Genomic DNA, 21,107 nt, shown 5'->3' with positions numbered 1-21,107 from the left:
CTTTATTAAACTCCATATTTATAACAGCCTGCATAAGTTATACGAGAATATTTATAAATGTGAAGTAAAAATATTTGTATCGGTAATACATTGATAAGAGTAACTAAAGACAAAGATATCCCCGTTAACAAATCCAATATTTTTACTATTATTCACAACGCAACAACCCAGATATTATAATTACTGTATAAATATAATATTGGCTAATAAATATAGGTTTTGATATAATTATGTGTTTATAATAGAATTAACACTGTAACAAGTAGAGTGATAAGGTATAAAAATATTGAAAAAGTTAAGAAAGAGAGCGAAAATCTGGAGTGCATTTAATATTTTCAATTAAACTTTATTTTATTGGTATTGGCCATTGGGTACTCCACTTCTCTTCTCTTGCCTACCTCTTCGTAAAAATAGCACGAGCTAACCAGTTTTCGGTCTGATCACTAAAAAATAGTTAGCGTTTTTAAAGTTACTGAAAATAGCCATTATTTTGTTGCAACACGAAAAGTTCCAGCATAATATACTGGAAATCGGTGCACTTGTGTATGAACTTCCAGCATATTATGCTGGAATTCCAATACATGGAAATATCCAGTATATTATACTGGAGTATTTTTCGGATTTTGATCAATATTTTTGTTCAAATTTATCTTTAAATAAAAAATAAACTGTAACTATTTTTGAATGACTATTTGTAAATCTCTCTATTTTTTTATTTTTCCCTACCTCTTCTTCGTCGGCCCGACCCGGCTCGAGAATACTAACATTTCTCAGTTTTCACGCTTTGTAACAACCATTTTCTCCTTTTCTTTTTCCCTCTCTCCTCTGCTTTTACTTTTTTGTTTTTGCTTTTTTTTTTTTTTTTTTTGAGTGGGGGAGGCAGGGTTTGGGGAGGTTTAAAGAATTTTGAAGAAAGGGTGCCGATATACTTTCTCCTTTCGGTCTATTAGCCTCCGCCCCTGCCTTGCCCTCATATTTTACTATATAAAGCCGCCATTGCTTCTTCACACTCCTCTCATTCTCTCATCCATTCTCTTCTCCCCTCATTCATATTTTCCCTCTCTCTGTCTGTGTGTTCGCTTCATGCTTTTTGCGCCTCCTTGTTTCTCTCTTACATGAAAAACAACGCCTTTTAGTGGATAAGGTTGGTTGGATTAATTCATACTACTGTTTGTTAATTTGGGGTAAAAGATTCCTGGACTAAGTCCCTTACTTAGACTCTTCTTAGTAGGTAAAGTTTGTTCCCCTTCCCACATCTTGCCTTGTTTATTTGGCCACCCCACACACAATGTTTATATCACCATTTAGAGCAAACATTGCTTTTTGTGCAAAGATTTCTAATGAGTCCTTTTTTCTTGTATACCTGAAGAGGTGAAGCAGAGATCATGAAGTACGTGTTGGTGACAGGTGGAGTTGTTAGCGGGCTCGGAAAAGGAGTCACTGCTAGCAGTATTGGTCTTATTCTTAAGGCCTGCGGTCTTCGTGTTACTTCCATTAAGATTGGTCTCTGCAAACTTATTTTCTCTTTATTTTTTGCCTCTTTCTTCTCCTCTCTGGTTTTGCAAATCAAGAATGCACCAAAGAAAGGATATTTAAAGTTTTCTTGCTATTTTTTCCATGGGCGGGCATAGTGTATCTCAGTGGATTTGGCCAAACTCACTGCTTTTTGCTCGAACTCAGCTGCATATTTAAAATAAATCTTTTAAAAATTGTTGTGCCTACAACAATAATAACGACCCATTAAAATTCTATTAGTGAGGTCTGGGATGACAGTGTGTACGCACACCTTCCCTACCTTTGAGGGAATGAAATAGGTGGTTTCCGATAGACCTTTGGCAAGAAAAACCATGAGTTCTCTGGTTGGTGGGCAGATTTATCCAGTGTCCCATTTGTTTAAACTATGAGGTCTCAGGTTTGCGCAACCTAGCTCATATACCAACGTTGTTAAAAAAAATTCGGGCCGGACACAATGACTCTAAATCTTAGATTGTCTTGATAGTTTCTCTGGTCAATCTCTTATCTAGTATCTGGACTTTATGAAATTTGTATTATAGAAGAATATGCTGTGTATAGTATAACCTTTTCACTTTTTTTGGAAGAAAAAAGGTTTTTTCCTTTTACTTTTTGCTGTTCCAATAAATTGAACTGTTGTCTCTGCCGATAAGATACCGGAAAACTTTAAACATGGAGTGAATTTTTTTGGTCAAAACTTGCGAAAAAAAAGAACTTCAAGTTGGTGTTTGTTTAAAATTTTTGGATAAAAGGAAATTGCAAAAAATGTTTTTTAAGTCAACTTACAGATAACTTTATCTTTTTCAAAAAAGAAAAATTAGTACAATTTCAAGAAACATTCTTTCTTTAAGCAGGAAAAGTCTTCCGTTTTTTCTTTTTGTTTTTACTGTTGGTAGATTTGTAGTTCCTGTGTTCCTCTCTCTAGTTTGGTGAAACTTTGGTTCTCACGAAAATGGATCTCTTCTTTTTTTTCCTTTTGTTTTTGGCTTTTTTTTTTAAAAAATGTAAAATTTACTTTATGTGATGTTATAGTCCATTGAGGTGGAGGAATTGTATATATACTGTCTTACTTACTGTTCATTTCTCTTCCTTTTTCATGTTCAGATCCATATTTGAACACTGATGCTGGCACAATGTCTCCTTTCGAGCATGGAGAAGTTTATGTCTTGGATGATGGTGGAGAGGTTAGCTATGAATCTCTTATGTATAGTACTCCCGTCCCATTTTATGTGGCAGCACACTTTAAGAAATGAAAGAAGACTTACACTTTTGGAACTTGAACTCTAAAACAGTTTATAAATATTCTCGCTAAAAGTAAAATGAGAAGTTTAAAATTAAATTAATTCTAATAGCCTATTTGGCTAATTTAAAAATACTTTTGAGTAGTAATTGGTGTTTGATCAAACTTTTAATAGTATTTTTACTGTATTTTTATCAAATAGTGCTTTTGAGTAGAAGTTTCTTTTTTATGCTCCTAGAAAACCGTTTCTACCTCTATTCAAAAACACTTTTTTTTTCTTCTAAAAGCTTGGCCAAACATCTTAAATTTAGAAAAAAACACTTTTGGCCCAAAAGAAACTTGGCCAAACAGGATATAAATAAAGGAAGTTGTTATTTTTTGTGATAAACTAAAAAGGAAAATAAGCTGCATAAAATGAGATAGAGGGAGTATAATTTTTGGTTTCTCCTTTTTGTTTAAGTATCGAGGTGATGAGCTGATTCCTTGTATTATTTTGGACTCTCAAGATTTAAACTAAAACATGTTACTTTGTTAGCTGAATGTTGATCAATACTTTGGTTTCTGTTAGTTTACTGTTGCTTGTTAAAAGTGCAAAACTTTGTAAAGTTAAAAATCTGGTCTATATTTCTGCTTTTCATTATTTCCTGTAAAAGTTAAAGTTTTTAGACCGTTCCTTTAATTTCAGCAAAGATAAAGTGCACACTCTTTGTCTGTATATCACTAATATCAATATTTCTTCTTCTCTTGTAGGTGGACCTGGACCTAGGAAACTATGAGCGTTTTTTAGATATTAAGTTAACCCGCGACAACAATATAACTACTGGAAAAATTTACCAGGCACGTCCTCTGAAAATTCCCTATTAGATTATTGTTATATGCTTGATGAAATTCAAAGGTTATAGTGGAAAATTTTAACTGAGAAAGTGCTTTGTTATTTTTTGTTTTGCAGTCTGTTATTGATAAGGAGAGAAGAGGAGATTATTTGGGAAAAACTGTTCAGGTTTACCACCTTTCCAGAGAATTACATAAGAGTCATTTTTTCCAATATTTATGCTCATACAGTCTGTCACTTGTTTAGGTTGTCCCTCACATTACAGATGCCATTCAAGAGTGGATTGAACGTGTTGCTGTCATACCAGTTGACGGCAAGGAGGGTCCACCAGATGTTTGTGTCATAGAATTGGGTGGCACAATAGGTATACTTAACTGAATTTTCACATGAGCAGGATAAGTTGGCAAATGATGTGTGTTTTCCTAAAAGTAATTTATCCCTTAATGCAGGAGATATTGAATCAATGCCATTTATCGAAGCATTAGGACAATTTTCGTATCGTGTGGGTAAGGTTTACATGTCTAAATTTGAATTCTTGACAACCAAATGATATAACTGTCATTTGTGCTCTATGATGTGCAAATCTTGAGCTAAGTACCTTTTAAATTTAAGCGTAACTAACATCTTTTCAAAAACTTTTGCTTGTTAGGTGCTGGTAATTTTTGCTTGATACATGTCAGCCTGGTGCCTGTCTTGAGTGTAGTTGGTGAGCAGGTAACATACAGTAAATTTATTTTTTGGTCATGTGGATGGATATCTTATATCAAAGGATTCACTCAGATTGATTACTTTGTCATTTTTAAATTTCAGAAAACAAAACCTACTCAGCACAGTGTTCGAGGTTTGAGAAGCCTGGGATTGACTCCCAACATTTTAGCATGCCGGAGCACAACGGTCTCTCTCTCTTTCTCTCTCCCCCCAAACCCCCCCCCCCCTGTCCACATATCTCTATGTTTATCAAGTTCAGATTATGAAGTTGGTTTCTTTATTCAGGAACTTGATGAGAATGTCATGGAGAAAATTTCCCGCTTTTGCCATGTTCCGGTATTATGACTAAATGATCTTACTTTATTTTTATACAGTTAATCTTGTTTAGGCCATCAACTTTCAAAATTCCTAGTGCTCAGGTTCTATATTCCTTGCATTGCAGGTAGATAACATTATCACTCTTTACGACGTCTCAAATATTTGGCGCATTCCTTTGCTTTTAAGAGTAAAGTTTTTTGGGCACACTTCTATTTCTTTTTTGTCTGTGTAACATCTTCACTGTAAGCTTTAAAGGAACCATTTTGTGTATTTAGGATCAAAAGGCACATGAAGCAATTCTAAGAGTCCTGAACCTTAAAGGGTATCTCTGATAAGCTTCAACTTCTATTCTGTTTCCGGTTATGTACATTGATGACAAGGAGTATTTGATCCCCATTTTCATGCGTCATGATTTTGTGCCATTTCTTGTGTGGTAATGAATTTATTATGTCACTTTCAGCGTTGCACGAGAGCCTGCCTTGGGAGAATGGACATCTCGGGCCGAACTCTGTGACAAGCTACATGAGCCTGTAGGTTCTATGAAATATATAATATTTTTTCCTTTTCTGAATTAGTCTATCAACTTGCGTCACATCTTCCATAACTGTTTCATCTGAATTTACAGGTGAGGGTGGCCATGGTAGGAAAGTACACAGGGCTTTCAGATGCTTACCTCTCTGTACTGAAGGTGATTATACTCTAGCCTGTTATCCAGCCAAATATATAGAGAGGAGCTTCTTTTGTTTGTATTTGAACTTCCACCTTCTCATGTAATTGTTAGTTGTTTGATATAGTTAACATTTGAAAAAGTGATCAGCATGCATAACAGTTTTTATCGAGAACGTATAATTAAGCAATAGATTCCTCTACTAGATTTGGAGAATTTGTGGATGCTCCATGTCATTTTGAGACCCCCCCCCCCCCTTCCTTTTCTGTTTCATGGGGATTTTGTGCCGTTTAACCTAATTTATTTTCATCTCTATTTTTACCTTAATATGGTTAGGACCTATCTGTTGATATATTTTTTTTCCTCTCTATTTTCAATATCTAAAACTTTGCGAGTTATTTTTAGGCTCTTGTGCATGCCTCCGTACCTTGCCACAGGAAACTTTGTATAGATTGGATTGCAGCCGGTGACCTTGAGTGTGAAACTGCCAAAGAGGTATTTTGCCTCCACTATGTTCACTTGTTTACATATCTTGCTTTTCTAAATCTGACTGATATTTCTACTTGCAGAATCTTGATAATTATAAAAAGGCTTGGAAGTTGTTGAAGGTTTGTATGGTTTTACTCTGCAACATCATGCCAAATTCGACTCTTTTATATCCCTGCTTTATCTTGTATTCTATTGTTTCTGACTTGTTGGACAAGTCTTCACCTTGCAGGGGGCAGATGCTATCCTAGTTCCCGGAGGATTTGGTGACAGAGGTGTGGAGGGTAAAATCCTTGCTGCTAGATATGCCCGTGAAAACAGGATTCCTTTCCTTGGCATATGTCTAGGAATGCAAATTGCTGTTATTGAGTTTGCTCGATCCATTGTTGGATTGCTAGATGCAAACAGTACAGAATTTGATCCCAACACTCAGAATCCTTGTGTTATTTTTATGCCGGAGGTTAAGATTACTTTCCCTTAATCGCCTTTGTCCCTCATGATTGTCCTGTGTTTGTAGTTTTGTTTTAGTAGTATACAGTCCTAATTTGTTTGCCATGATCACAGGGTTCAAAAACTCATATGGGTGGTACCATGCGTCTTGGATCTAGGAGAACATATTTTCAAGCTGCCGATTGTAAATCTGCAAAATTGTAAGTGCTTCCTTCTCTCCATCCTCGTTACGTAGGATGATGAGTGGAACTGTTAAAGTGACATAATGATGAAATTCTGGGTACATAACTATTTAAGATGATTTAGTCGGTACAAATGCAAGCTAGTTAGTACCACAAAGAATCCCTTAACATACTAATGTTTGTGTCTGTTCCATTGCTGGTATCAAATTTATGTCGTCTTCTAGATGGGACAGAGTTCTGCTTACCCATACATTTCTTAGGAATCTGTCTCCTAGGAAGTAGTTTCTTTTCTTCCCTGAAGTTTTGGGTGGAGGTGGATCAGCATCAATGTCCACAATATTAGATTTACTATATTTCATCTAAACCATATATGGTGGAATTTTACCTATTGCTATCTCCAACTGAATAAGCTTATCTGCTGTGTCAGATATGGCAACCAGAGCTTTGTAGATGAAAGGCATCGACACAGATATGAGGTACACACTTTTTTGCAAGGACTTCGAGAATTACATGTGGACCACACTCTTATGTGGACTTTACGACTAAAGAGCTTGTCTCATGCTCTCTTAGGTGAATCCTGATATGGTGCAGCAATTTGAAAATGCTGGTCTTTCTTTCACTGGCAAAGATGAAAGTGGCCGCCGTATGGAGGTTAACATCTTAAACCATTAAATTAAGCAATCGTGCTAGTTAGTTATATGTTGCTGTGGTTGGTTGATCTTATGTGACGCTTTCCTCTGCAGATTGTTGAGCTGCCGAATCATCCTTACTTTGTTGGAGTACAATTTCATCCAGAATTTAAATCAAGGCCAGGAAAACCTTCTGCCCTGTTCTTAGGTATTTTTCCCGTTTCAGATAACTGGGAACAAGGACCCTGGGCTTATAGATATGTCTGGCATTTCACGTTATTTTCATAAAGTTGTGTTAGTCCCTTTATAATCTTGTTTGTCTTCCTAAACAGGGCTTATAGCCGCAGCAACTGGGCAGCTCGAAACTTTCTTGAAGAAGGGTGTTCCCAAGACATGGGGGTTGAGCAATGGTACGTCAGGACTAAAATCGCATCGGTATGTCAATGGGTCAAAGCTGGCTAATGGATCGTTAGATGGCATTTATAGCAAGGGGAATGGCATACATGTCTAAAGGGAACAGTAAGAAATACGGTGTAGGCTTTTGGGCCCTGGGTTACCGAATAATCAAATTTTGCTACTGCATTTCTTCTATTTGGTATATATAGCCATACGAGAGCAGTAGGTTTTTACAGCTTCTCCAATTAACTTATATAGGGTAGAGCTGGATTCCGGTCTTTTATTCGGAACAGCCTGTTGTAGCTGCAGCACACTGTGGCAGAAATGGGACGGCCAATGCTATTACGTTCAAATCTGTCTCTGTTATTTCATCTGGGATGTAAATTAGAGTGCTAGAAAAGATTGGAGACTGGTTGGTCCAGTTTATATTTAGCTATGTAGCTTGTGTAGTATGAAGTGATTAAGCTGCACATGGAATGTAGCAGGAAGCTGAATGAAACTTGCGACTGTAAACCAGCAAAATAGCTTTGACTATTAAAGAGAATGTGCGTTTATTTGGTACTCCTATCTTTTAACTTTTCGAGGGAGGATTTGTAGGTGGACCTCCTTTGTTTTTGGTCCTCTAGCCTTCAAATTTGTAATGCACTAATGCCCTCCACTCTGCTGCAAGCATTGTGTACTTCTCATAATTTTAGCTAAAACCTTGCATCAATACAGGTATAGTTGTTAGGGTTTAACTTTTATACACTAATAGTGAAAAGAATTTTATGCTATTAGGTCACTTAAAAGTTATTTAACTTTTGAGTTAGTGACTTGATAGGATAAAATTCTGTTAAATGATAGTCACATATAGATATTGCGTACTTGGTATAAGGGGGATGCCCCACTAAATTTGTGTCCAACTAATTTCATTTTAGTTTGGTTATGCTCTAGTTTGTCGGTTAGTATGATACGGTATTTAGATATTTTGGTTTGGTATTCGGTTTCTTAAAATGCAATATCAATACCGTACCTAATTAAATTTGGTATGATTCTGTTTTTCTCCTTTAAGTTTCGGTTTATTCTGTTTGGTAACTTTGGTAATATTAACTAGTGCATAGAGTCATAGAATGTAATATTTTGAATTAAAGTACTCAAAAGTACAAAACTAAAAATATTTGTTGACAAAAGTTTTATCCAAAACTAGCAAATATCAACTTAGAGAGATAAAATTGTACATAAAAGAATAATTTTGATCATTAGAAATGACTTGTTACTTACTTTGAGTTAATTGAGGAACTTAGAGAATAAAGGAAAGTAAATTTTAGATTTTTATTTTTATGTTATAACTAATAATATGTGTATTGTGTATATAAAATATATTTCGGTATCAGTATTTTATTTTAAAATATCATACCTAATACCAACATTTTTTAAAACTTAAACCAAATACCATACCGAATATCAAAATATCGAATATCAAATACAAAATTTTCAATTTCTATACCGTAATTCGAACACAACTCATATGTCAATTCAAAAAGACCTATCTTGGGCAGCCTACTAATTCGTACATGCCTTTTAAGACGTGAGCTCCTAGGCAAGAAGGGACTTAAGATACGGTAAGTGACCTAATGCAATATGTAAAACTATAATGATGGTGCAAAAACATCTCTTTTACCATCTTGGGTTTTTCTTTATTTGAGGGGTTAATGTAAGGCATCGATTAAGAGGTCCAGTGGGAGAAAATATTGGTTTAGGATAAACTTGTCTCATTATGAGATAACATAAGTTCGTCATTCTAATGCCTGTGCATCACGTGTCTTTGCAAATACTATACGAAGGGTGTTCTACACTGTTAAGCTTAGGCCATGGAGTTGTATCTTACCAGGTGAGCTATGGAGGAAGAGAAAAGAATGTTTGCTGAGAGATGAGAGAACATCAATATCTGAGAATGTGGAAGTTTTCCGTGCTTGTCCTCTCCACCATTGTGCTGTAAGTGAAGTTGTTAATGTGGAAGAACTTGAAAGAAAACTTCCTTTTAGAGAGCTTTTTTACGGTTTTTTACATCTGCTACTTCAGGCATCAAGATACTCTTAACGTAGACCTCATCACTACCTTGTTCAGCCTACAATATTTTGGAAATTATTGAGTTTCATTTTAAGATGAAAAAGTCTTAAAAAGAGGGTGAATGGGAAATTGAGGGAAAATAAAATTTTTTGAGTAAAATTTCAGTTTCCCTCTCTTGACAATGAGACATTATCCTATCTTGGAAGAGGAAAAGGTTTTTGGTAGGTATATGCTCTTCTTGTAGCTCTTAAAGAGTTAAGAAAAAGGCAAGTCTTGCGCCGTCGTTGTCGTCGCTCGCTCGGCTAGGCTTCGGCTTCGGTAATGATTGATTGATTAATTTTTTGGACCAAATTTATTTGTTAATAGTGAATATTAACGTAATATTATCCGTGTTTGTAACGGATGTTTTCCAATTCGTGGATAGAATCCAAGTGTCCCACCAGTTCAGCCAAGTGCACGCTCCATTGTCCATTGGCAGCCTAGTGCTCCTCTCACCATGGCCAAGTGCTTGCTCTATAACAGCCTAGTGCATGTTCCACCATGGGTAAATGAGTGGTGGCCGGTCATTCTCTTAATAGCTGACTGCACTATAAATATGTGCAACAGCTGTTAGAGCAAAGACACCGAAAAATAAACATAAGCAGCTGTTAGGAGAAGGCTCGGGCACAAACGGAATTGAGAGCTTCACTGTTGTTGATCTCCTCATCAGTTAAAACTCAACGTTGGCTATAAATTGCAGTCCTTCCTCCCAGAATTTCCATTCGACTTCTGAGTTCTCCTCCTTTGTTCTGCATTGTTTTAAAGTACAAACAATGCAACCGTAAGTGTGATTTGCTACTGAACTTTGTGTTCGCTGAAACACTGGGGTTTGAAGTACCGCTACACCAGTGTGTAATTCGTTCTATCCTGGGAGGAAATAATCCATAACCTTGGGTACTAGGAGGGGATTAAATTCCTTAAGAAAACACTGTGAATTCAATGGGCTCGAATTAATTACTATTTTGTTTATATTTACGTTTATACGCTAACTTTCTTTTCTCCAGAATTATTATTTACAAATACAAATACGGGCCATCAAGTTCCATCTTTCTTCCTCCAAACTTAGTAATTTTTATGTTTCTTTGTATGATTTGTTGTTTTGCTACCATGTCTATGTGGAGCTAAACTTCACGTTCTAGGGCTGTGATTCTTTCATGACTATTGTTATTCGGATATTGATTTTGATTTCTTAGTTTATCATATTGGTTTATTTATTCAATCTTGTACTTAATTATTTGATTGTTTGATCACCAATTGAATATTATCTACGAATCTAGAGTTGAACTTGAAAGTGGAAATTCTAGATTGCATATAGGATTGAGTAGAGCAAGTTCTTGAACCTGGGCATGGGGGAACGGATTCGCCATCTGATAGACATATACCTAACTGCCTTACTTGGTTGATTTACAGGAATTATAAATACGTTCTTGTTAGTTTTAATTTCATAGACATATAGGCGTTAGGCTAGCATGAATAAGTGAGTAAGAACTTGACAGATTCTTATGAGCAATATTCAAAAACATGTTGCTCCCAAACGCACAAGCAAGTATACGCGGTCGTCAAGTAATAAAGTGACTAAAAGTCGGATGTCGAACCCACGAGGACTTGTGATTAACTATGAACTAAATTAGACTATCCTAATTATCTAAACAAGAATTAAACCTAGAAATATTCGATTCTAGACTAATTAAAATAAAGAAAAACAACTAGTGAACTCTAAACAAAAGGATAACAAATTTTTATGTTATCAATGTAATGAAAACGATCTAGGGTTATGGGCAATCTAACAATCATATTATATACTTCAATTTAATTGACTAATTAATTTATCTGATTTATTGGTTGACAGGGTTAATATTGTTCATAAGAATCTGTCGAGTTCTTACTCGCCTATTCAAGCTAACCTAATGCCTATATGTCTATGGAATTAGAACTAACAAGAACGAATTTATAATTCCTGTAAATCAACCAAGCAAGGCAATTGGGTATATGTCTATCCTAACCGCGAATCCATTCCCCGATGCCCAGGTTCAAGAACTTGCTCTACTCAATCCTATATGCAATCTAGAATTCTCACTTTCGAGTTCAACTCTAGATTCGTAGATAGTATTCAATTGGTGATCAAGCAATCAAATAATTAAGTGCAGGATTAAATAAATAAACCAATATGATATATCAATAAATCAAAATCAATATTCGAAAAACAATAGTCATGAAAGAACCACAACCCTAGAACGTAAAGTTTAGCTCCACATAGACATGGTAGCAAAACAACAAATCATACAAAGAAACATAAAAAATACTAAGTTTGATTGAAGAAAAGATGAAACCCGACCTCCACGGCGGCTCTGTGCTTGTGTTTTACTCTCAAAAAAGTTCTCCCCCAAAAAATATGTTTAGTCTTGCTTTTATACATGTTGGGTAGGTCTAGGGACGAAATAACCTTGTCCCAGGCGAAATTGGAGAAAATTCACGTCATTGGCGCCCTGGCTAGCGCCAGGTTCCCTCCATGACGCTCCAATATTTTAGCTTCTGTTTCTGGCGCCACGGGTAGGGCTGGGTGCCACCTGTGGCGCTGAAATATGCCCTTTCCCTGTTTTCGTCCATTTTGGCTCTAATTTCGCACATATCGCCTCCGATTTCTCCCGGATCATTCCTACACATAAAAACACATAAAATTAACATAAATCAACACATTTCACATCCTAAATCCATGAAACAAAAGTAAAATATGAGGCGATATACATACAAATATATATACTTTAAGCTAAACATCAACACCCCACACTTAAACTCTTGCTCGTCCTCGAGCAATGGGACTATCTGATAAACCCCCAACTACGTACAAGTCTCAATTATTGAGGAGAACCTTAACGTTTAACACACTATACCCTTAAATATGATCAATACTGGCACATAAGCATGAAAATACAAAATTTCACATTCTTCCCGTTTAAGCATGCCTAAGTATAATATTTCAATTCAATCAATTCCAACAACCTATTTGTCACCACCCAACCTCAAAAGCCGACCTGTAACCACTAAGCACCTTCAACTCATACACTCACCCAACAAGAAAGTTTACAGCATCACCAATCATTCATGAGATCATGCGCCCCTACTGATAAACGAAAGAGAGAATATATACTAGTCCACACATTCAAATATGCTTTTGAATATAGATTAAGGACATCACACAATTGAACAAAATTCACTGACTCTCACAAAGAATTCATATGCATCCCGTGGTCGTACCATAAGCTTGCCCGTAGTGTATATCTCCACTAATTTAAGCTAGCCAAATCTTGGATCAATTAGGACTTTAAGGTTGTAATGTAGGCTAAGGGACGGGTATGATACATTTAAAAATAATGACTAACTCTCCTAAGCACTTTAGTACACTACATTCACAATTCAAGCACATATTCTTCTCAACCAATTCACTTGACCCAAACCATATACAACATAGCCCTCTTTTCAATTAAGCACTCCTATATTTCCACTAGCACAAATCAATAAGAATTGGAGGTATGTATTTTCTCCATTATTTGAACTATCATATTTTTTTCTTTTTTTTTCTTCACACACTCCATAAATTAAAGTTCATCGGCTAGTGACTTTTGATTTCAACTTTAGTGCACCAACGGGCCCTTCCATGGTTCCACTCAAAAGATACTACCCAATATCTCACCTTACTTCTTTTAGCGACTAACTTCTTTAGGAGGTAAAGGTTCAATCAATAGCAAATTAAGAACAAAATAGGGGTGTGGCTTGTAATGTGGGTGCCAAAAGAAAGGTCTATAGGCTCAAAGGGGCTAGCAACGGAAAATTTTATTTTTATGTGAAAAGCACATCCATGATCAAGCAAGAAATGCCTATGTCATCTCCTAGATTAGCACAACTTACAATTTCGCTTCAATTAACACACATGTCAAGTTATAGACTACACAGGATAGCACAGAAAACCACAAATCCTCACACACACGTTGCACATGACTCAATCACAACAGTTTTGTTTAACTCTCAAGTCAAGCAAGCACACATAATTGAGAAAATTAAGTAATATTACACTATGTGGCATACAAGTCAAACAACTGAGAGAGCATCACAAAATAGGATATTTACTTTATTTAGGCTTCACAATCCAAACCAAATACACGGGAAAGATAGAATGTATGTCATAGCCTAATGTGCCAGCATCAACCATGTCAATGAATATCTCAAATCACCTCAGTTTCTTCGTAAACTAATCCTACAAAAAAAAATTACACAGTTCGAGCTACATCCTTGGAAAAGAACCGGCGCCCAAAGACAAACCAAGGGATACTACTACCTAAAGAAAGCTAAAAGACATATTTTTGGATTTTTTTTTATTTAGACTTTAATCCCTCAAGAAAGGTGTCCACAAAATCCATCGTCGGGAAAAGTCCAAATTTTCTTCTTTTTTTTTTCAAATATTATTATTATTATTCTTTACATAAAATCTACTACAACTAGCCTAGGATAGCACAAAAAATTATCCAAATAATCTCCTCACCCCACACTTAAAATTGTGTACTGTCCTCAATACACACTGTAAATAACAAGAGGGTGAAAGAGACTCCCTGGTAGGCCAAAGGCCGAAGCATTAGCAGCTCACGAGGTACTCTGACTTCCCCCAAGCATCGTCCTTTGTGTGGGCACCCCACACTTAGTCCTCACCGTCTAGCTCGCTTTTGCACTCTTCCAATGGCTTTGCTTCCTATGCTCATAATCCTACAAAACAAAAATGAATACTCCAAAATAATAAAAATAAATTAAATAAACAAAAATAAAAGAAAGCAGTAAAGCTGGGTTGCCTCCCAACAAGCGCCTCATTTAACGTCGCAGCACGACATAAATCACTTTTTGCTTCCACCTTGAACTTATGAATTATACCCCCAACATGGCATCCGGTTTGTGGCTATGCTCCTTTGGTGGGGCTACAAAGATAACCAGGCCATGTAATAAATTTTTCACTCTGCACTTCTCGGCCTTTAGATGAGGAATGTAATTTTCGCTTTTTGGCACAACAAATTCAAGAATATAGACACTCTCATCCTCACTCTTTGACTCCCCCATAGGCTCAGATGGCTCGATTACTATCTTACTATCTAAACACATTGTAGAAAAATGATTGGAATGAGGTCTATTGCGCCTTAACTTATGAATTTTACTACTATTTGCATCCCCATATTTACATACACTCAAATCTCCCAAAGTAATGTTATCTACTCCCTCACATGACTCTAGAGCACTCTTCTCAATATTGGCATCCTCAAGAAAAATATGGTCTAATGATTGGTATTCTCGTTTTAGCTCTTCAATTTGGTCTAGAAGATTTTTTTCAGCTTTACACAACTCATCATTAAATTGTTGGGCGTTACACACATCAACCTTTGCACTTAAATCTGCTTCTAAGTTATGTACAACCAAGCCAAAATTATTAATTTTATGTGCAAGCTCTTCTCTCTCCTTAGACCAATCATTTATCAATGTTGTTAGAAGACAACATCGTTCCTCGTATTCGCCTAATCGAGAATATCTATCCCAATATCAACTCTTACTCCCATATTCAAATTCAGATTTTCAAGAGGTTAGGCCATGACAAGCCCAAAAAAACGAGGCATAACAGTCTTCCGTCAACCAATCGTCTTCATCAATAACCTTACCTTCGGATACTTCATCCCCAAATGTCATGCTGAGAGAACTAGAAACACAAAAAAAAAAAATCAAATAGTTATAAAAATAAAAAATATTTACAAAAAGAAAAAACACTTGTAAAGATAAAAGTAAAAGTCTAATATAGAAAAATAGCTAATTTCTAAGTCCCCGGCAATGGCGACAAAAACTTGTTTCTCCCAAACGCACACGCAAGTATACGCGATCGTCAAGTAATAAAGTGACTAAAAGTCGGATGTCGAACCCACAAGGGCTTGTGATTAACTATTAACTAAATTAGACTATCCTAATTATCTAAACAAGAATTAAACCTAGAAATATTCGATTCTAGACTAATTAAAATAAAGAAAAACAACTAGTGAACTCTGAACAAAAGGATAGCAGATTTTTATGTTATCAATGCAATGAAAACGATCTAGGGTTATGGGCTATCTAACAATCATATTGTATTCTTCAATTTAATTAACTAATTAATTTATCTGGTTTATTGGTTGATAGGGTTAATATTGCTCATAAGAATCTGTCGAGTTCTTACTCACCTATTCAAGCTAACCTAATGCCTATATGTCTATGGAATTAGAACTAACAAGAACACATTTATAATTACTGTGAATCAACCAAGCAAGGCAATTGGGTATATATCTATCCTAACCGCGAATGCATTCCCCGATGCCCAAGTTCAAGAACTTGCTCTACTCAATCCTATATGCAATCTAGAATTCCCACTTTCGAGTTCAACTCTAGATTCGTAGATAGTATTCAATTGGTGATCAAGCAATCAAAAATTAATTGCAGGATTAAATAAATAAACCAATATGATAGATCAAGAAATCAAAATCAATATTCGAATAAAAATAGTCATGAAAGAACCACAACCCTAGAACGTGAAGTTTAGCTCCACATAGACATGGTAGAAAAACAACAATTCATACAGTGAAACATAAAAAATACTAAGTTTGATGGAAGAAAAGATGAAATTCGGCCTCCACAGCAGGCTCTATGCTTGTGTTTTACTCTCAAAAAACATTCTCCCCCAAAAAATATGTTTAGTCTTGCTTTTATACATGTTAGGTAGGTTTAGAGCCGAAATAACCTTGTCCCGGGCGAAATTGGAGAAACTTCACGTCATTGGCGCCCTGGCTAGCGCCAGGCGCCCTCCATGGCGCTCCAATATTTTAACTTCTGTTTCTGGCGCCACAGGTAGGGCTGGGCGCCACATGTGATGCTAAAATATGCCCTTTCCCTGTTTTCGTCCATTTTGGCTCTAATTTCGCACATATTGCCCCCGATTGCTCCCGGATCATTCCTACACATAAACACACATCAAATTAACATAAATCAACACATTTCACATCCTAAATCCATAAAACAAAAGTAAAATATGAGGCGATATACATACAAATATATATACTTTAAGCTAAACATCAATATCCAAGTATCCCTCTTGTGAGATACATATTAGATATATATGTCATAGAGAAATTTCAAAAATATTCGATTTCAACTACGAAATTTGACTCCGAACGAATTCAAATCACCTCCGGTTCCTTTTTTGCCTAGGTTCTGAATGTTCTATATCGTTGGTAATGAATTTTGATATCAAATCAGTCCAGATTACCTTCACTCTTCCTCAAATTTGTATATTATCTCATCTATATGTTTTCAATGAATTTTATTCATACCCATTGATTTTTTTTTTTTTTTTTTGCCTAGGTCCTTTGAATGTTATATATCATTGGTACCTTTTAAGGCTATTTTTGATAGCATAACTTAATGACTAATTATTGGTAAATAATGTTTATTTATGGCTACTTCTATAGTTTTTCTTAATTAATATCACCAGATTCAATTAGCATGCATGGAGAAAATAAAATATGGTCGATTGTAGATGGGTTAAAATTACTAAAAAAACAGCGATTCCTTTTATTAGAGGCCCGTTTGGCCATAAAAAAAATTTCACTTTTTTTTTTCTGGAAAGTGTTCAATTTTTTTCAGAATCATTATTTGGCCATGAAAACTTTAAATTTTACTTGAAATTAAATTTCGGAAATCTAAAAAACTCCAAAAGGATGTTTTCGAAATTTTCATTTTAAATCACTCACAAATATTAAAAAACGACTTCAAACTATATTTATGTTTAAACACAACTCTAGTTTTCAAATATAATTTTCACTTGAATCTTTTTTTTTTTTTTCGAAATTTCACAATTGTTACGTCTAACCGCCCACTGAAATAAACCAAACGGATGAAGTCACGGGGGTATAGGAGAATCCTTGTATTTCACGGTTCCTCAATCGATTAACTAACACCCAAAAGCATGATATCGTCATCCCTCGCCTACGCCATCTTCTAATCTAAACCTTATTTTTCCTCGTCCTTGTTTATTGAAAATCATCTGCCAGCTAGAGAGTCACGATTCTATATAATAAATACAAAAGGATGGTGCCAAATAGTACATAAAAGCCAATCAAATGCAAATTTCTACCCATGTAATATTATCTAAAGTTAGAGGTAAAGAGTAAAGACAATTGACAGATATGCTTTTTGAGTACAGGTGTCTACCTGTACAGTAACAAGGACTAGAATTCTTATTGTAACACCCCAATGTGAGGTAGGTCGGAGCAGTTGGAAATGTCATGCTTTTGTTTTGTACCAACGGCACCTTTTTCTATTCATATGTCAAGTCCCCCGTTATTTGTTGCATCTCTCTTTTATAAACTACCAAAGATCATTTTGGTACCCATTATTTTCCTCAATAGTCAAAACTAAAAAGAAAGTTTTTGACTAAGATGAGTGGAAAAAATGTGGTAATAAAAATTTGTGTTTACGTATACTTGGTTCGACATTATTAGATTCTCGTAAATTTTTTATCCCTTTAAATTTTTAGGGTCATTAAATTAGTGATTCCAAAATGTCAAATCGTTCCGTGGCTGGAAACGCCAAACCTAGAGTAGAAAAGTTCAATGGCTGATGGGTGGGATTGTAAAAAAATATGTCCACAAACATGTACAGTAGCATTCAGTTTGTATTGTTGTTTTCCTATCGTATTTGTAGTACCATTTTGTGTTGTATTAAAGTTATTGTATTTTTTTATGAATATAATTTTTTGGATAGAGCGTATATTGTTGATGAGGTTTAATATTATATACCCTTGAAAATGAGTAACAATTAAATTTATACGCGGTTTAAAGGATATATGATTTAACTAATACGAATGATCTAAGAACAACAAGTAATTAAATTAAAGAGAAAATAAATGATCAAACCAATCGTAGTGTGACGATCAAGCATGGTCTTAAGTTGAATACTGAAACCCAACCTAGATCGGATCCTCGAAATGGGCTCGGTTGCAATTAAAGGAGAGAATAGCTGAAGAACACTTTGAATAATAGTCAGAAGACAAAAATAAACTTCTATTGCTTTGATATGCGTCTCAACAGTATGCTAAAATAAAAAAATTATCCCTTTCATATAGCATGAGAATTTCAATCCTAATACAAGTCTAAATAAGGTAAAATCTTTTTTTTCCGTTATATGTCGATCCGCAGTTGATATCGAACGGGATTTGCACCGTAATATCCGCTTCAGGGCGAATATTACAGTGCCCTACTTGTCATGCCCAACCATTTCTCTTTTTCCCATGGTCTCAAAAATTTACTTGGTCGGGATCCGTTGTTTTGCCGTGCCCGATGCAAGATGCATCGTTCACCCCTCCCGAGTTTCGACACGAGGGATCCTTCGGCCTTGCTTGTAGTTGTGTCAGACCGTGCTTCCCTCTCATTTCATTATTGGGGAATCACGGGTAACATTGCCCCCGATTTTAACCGTACACAGATAGTCCTCTCACGTTTCGGAGAGCGAATTTATCGAAGTGACGAAAAGCGATTAATTGACCCCAGTTCCTTCTTCCGTACGCTATAACCGGGTCAACAAGTTAGTGAAATGTTCCATCAGTCGCGTCGTTCTGACTTTGGACATGTGTCATCCGTCGGTTGACTGTTCTCGAATACGAAACGTCACGCATTAATTGCATCTTCTCTATAAAAGCTTCAGTCATTTTTTCACTTTTTTACTTTCCGATTCCAGAACTCCTTAATTTATCCCCGAACTTTTCACTTGCTCTTAACCCCTTCAATCTCCATACATTGTTCTTCATATCTTCATCTTCCCATCTTCAAATCTTCATACTTTATCCCTGAACCTTTAAGTTTGACCTTCAAGCCTTCATCCTCATCTTCAAATATTCATACTCGCCTTCATATATTAATATTTCCCAGAACTTGATGGCGAAGACTGCAAAATCCGTGACCCAACAAACCGTCCCTTCAACTTCTAACTCGGCCACGGATGCTAAGGTGGTCGTACCTGACATGGCCCTGAATCTTCCTCTAAAGAACTTCATAGAAAACGACTTCAAAGTCGAAAATGCATCTAGTCAAGGGGACCAAGGCGAGAGATATGGAGGCACTGTTGGCCTAATTGCAGTTGGTTTTGAAGATTGACAAAGAAACTCAAGCATGAACCAGGTCCATCTACAGTGTACACAAACACGGGCAGAATTAAGCATAAGGGATGCACGTGAGGAAGATTACCTTAACTTGTTATATCTGATATCTTCTAATTGAAAAGGTTGCATAATTGATAAAAAGGACTCCTTACTAAAAGAGAACATTATCCAAGATAAGGAAGGACTTAGAGGTTAAAGTTAACTAGAACTCTTTCAACAAGGAAGAGTAGCATTAGAACTCTAGTTATTTTCTACTCAACTAACTCTATAAATCGCAGGATATTCTCCTATACAGGCACGCACAAAAGCTGAAGTTAAACGTGAGTTGAGAGCAAAATAGCAAGGCATTTTGCAAGCATTTCTTGTGTGATTCAAGTGTACGAACCTGAAGCTACATGAACCAGATAGAAGAACTAGTTCCAAGTGTCTGTCTTTTATTCTAGTTCAATTGTAGTAGCTGTTTTTATATTGTACCTTTCAGCTTTATCTAGAAGCAATTGTTATAAAAACCTTGAGTATTCAAGTTAGAGTTAACTTGAAGTTGTCGCAACAGTTAGAGGCTGGTTGCCACAACGGGATTAGAGGTAATCCTTAGGTTCACAAATAGTTTTTGTAAATGTTGTTTTGGCTCATTGATTTAGTGAAGTGTTGGGGAAAATCCAACTGAGTAGTAGGTCGTGATTTTTTAACCTTTTAAGCCGGGTGTTTTTCACGTAAAAATACTTGTGTTCTTGATTTTCCGCATTTATTATTTCTACAATAGTAGGTTAAGAAACACATAGAAGAACCATGTCTTTCTATAATCTGTGCATGCGAAAATTAGAAACCACACAAATCGCCCCCCTCTTGTGTGGCATTGAAGTATAAAATATCAATTGGTATCAGAGCAAGTTATCCTTGAAGAGGCTTACACCTTAGGAGAAGATCAAGATGAGTGCACTACCTAAAAACTGTAAAGAGCAATCCATTACTTTTTCATCACTATTAAATGATCACTATTATTTTTTGTAGAAGGAGAGGAGAAGTGATCACTTGCAGATGACTGATGGATGCTTCAAATGTGGTAAAAAGAACCACATAATCAAGACTGTCCTATGTGGAAAGTCGATTGGAAAATGAGAAATATGAAAGAAGGAACATAAAGAAGGAGCATGTTCATGAAAAGAAGAACTACAATAAAAGGTAATCCAAAGCAATGGTTTCTACTTAGAAAGATAGTTTAGATGAGGACACTGATGATAATGCTGAACGAGCTCTCATAGCAATTCGAGAATCTGAAGATGAACCAGATGAAGAATACGAAACAAGTTTTCTTGACCTTAATAATAAAATTAAACTCCTTTTTAAAGATAGGGTATCAGAATTGATGCTAACTTTGATGAATCTAATAAT

General features: G+C 35.8%; 1 protein-coding gene across 5 annotated transcripts; it reads left to right on the top strand.

Annotated features, from left to right (window-relative positions):
• The first annotated feature begins 925 nt into the window (after positions 1 to 925).
• On the top strand, positions 926 to 7,981 carry LOC107783332 (uncharacterized). Of its 5 annotated transcripts, none has more exons than XM_016604298.2 (22): positions 926 to 1,144; positions 1,370 to 1,503; positions 2,617 to 2,696; positions 3,503 to 3,589; positions 3,702 to 3,752; positions 3,831 to 3,948; positions 4,034 to 4,090; positions 4,234 to 4,298; positions 4,395 to 4,478; positions 4,578 to 4,628; positions 4,735 to 4,797; positions 4,886 to 4,932; positions 5,071 to 5,140; positions 5,236 to 5,298; positions 5,683 to 5,772; positions 5,847 to 5,885; positions 5,996 to 6,223; positions 6,328 to 6,413; positions 6,823 to 6,871; positions 6,966 to 7,046; positions 7,139 to 7,232; positions 7,357 to 7,981. In XM_016604298.2, the coding sequence occupies exons 2-22, from the start codon at positions 1,386 to 1,388 to the stop codon at positions 7,533 to 7,535; spliced, it is 1,800 nt and encodes a 599-aa protein (XP_016459784.2). In that variant the 5' UTR covers positions 926 to 1,144; positions 1,370 to 1,385; the 3' UTR covers positions 7,536 to 7,981. The 5 variants fall into 5 exon arrangements, with proteins under 5 accessions (XP_016459784.2, XP_016459783.2, XP_016459785.2 ...); XM_016604297.2 differs by having other exon boundaries at positions 926 to 1,231; XM_016604299.2 differs by lacking the exon at positions 4,735 to 4,797 and having other exon boundaries at positions 926 to 1,231.
• The last annotated feature ends 13,126 nt before the right edge of the window (positions 7,982 to 21,107 follow it).

This window comes from Nicotiana tabacum, chromosome 22, assembly GCF_000715075.1.
Source record: "Nicotiana tabacum cultivar K326 chromosome 22, ASM71507v2, whole genome shotgun sequence".
In the NCBI taxonomy this organism is placed as follows: Eukaryota; Viridiplantae; Streptophyta; class Magnoliopsida; order Solanales; family Solanaceae; genus Nicotiana; species Nicotiana tabacum.
Note: the sequence above shows the minus strand (reverse complement) of the source record. Positions and strands in the feature narration are given on the sequence as shown.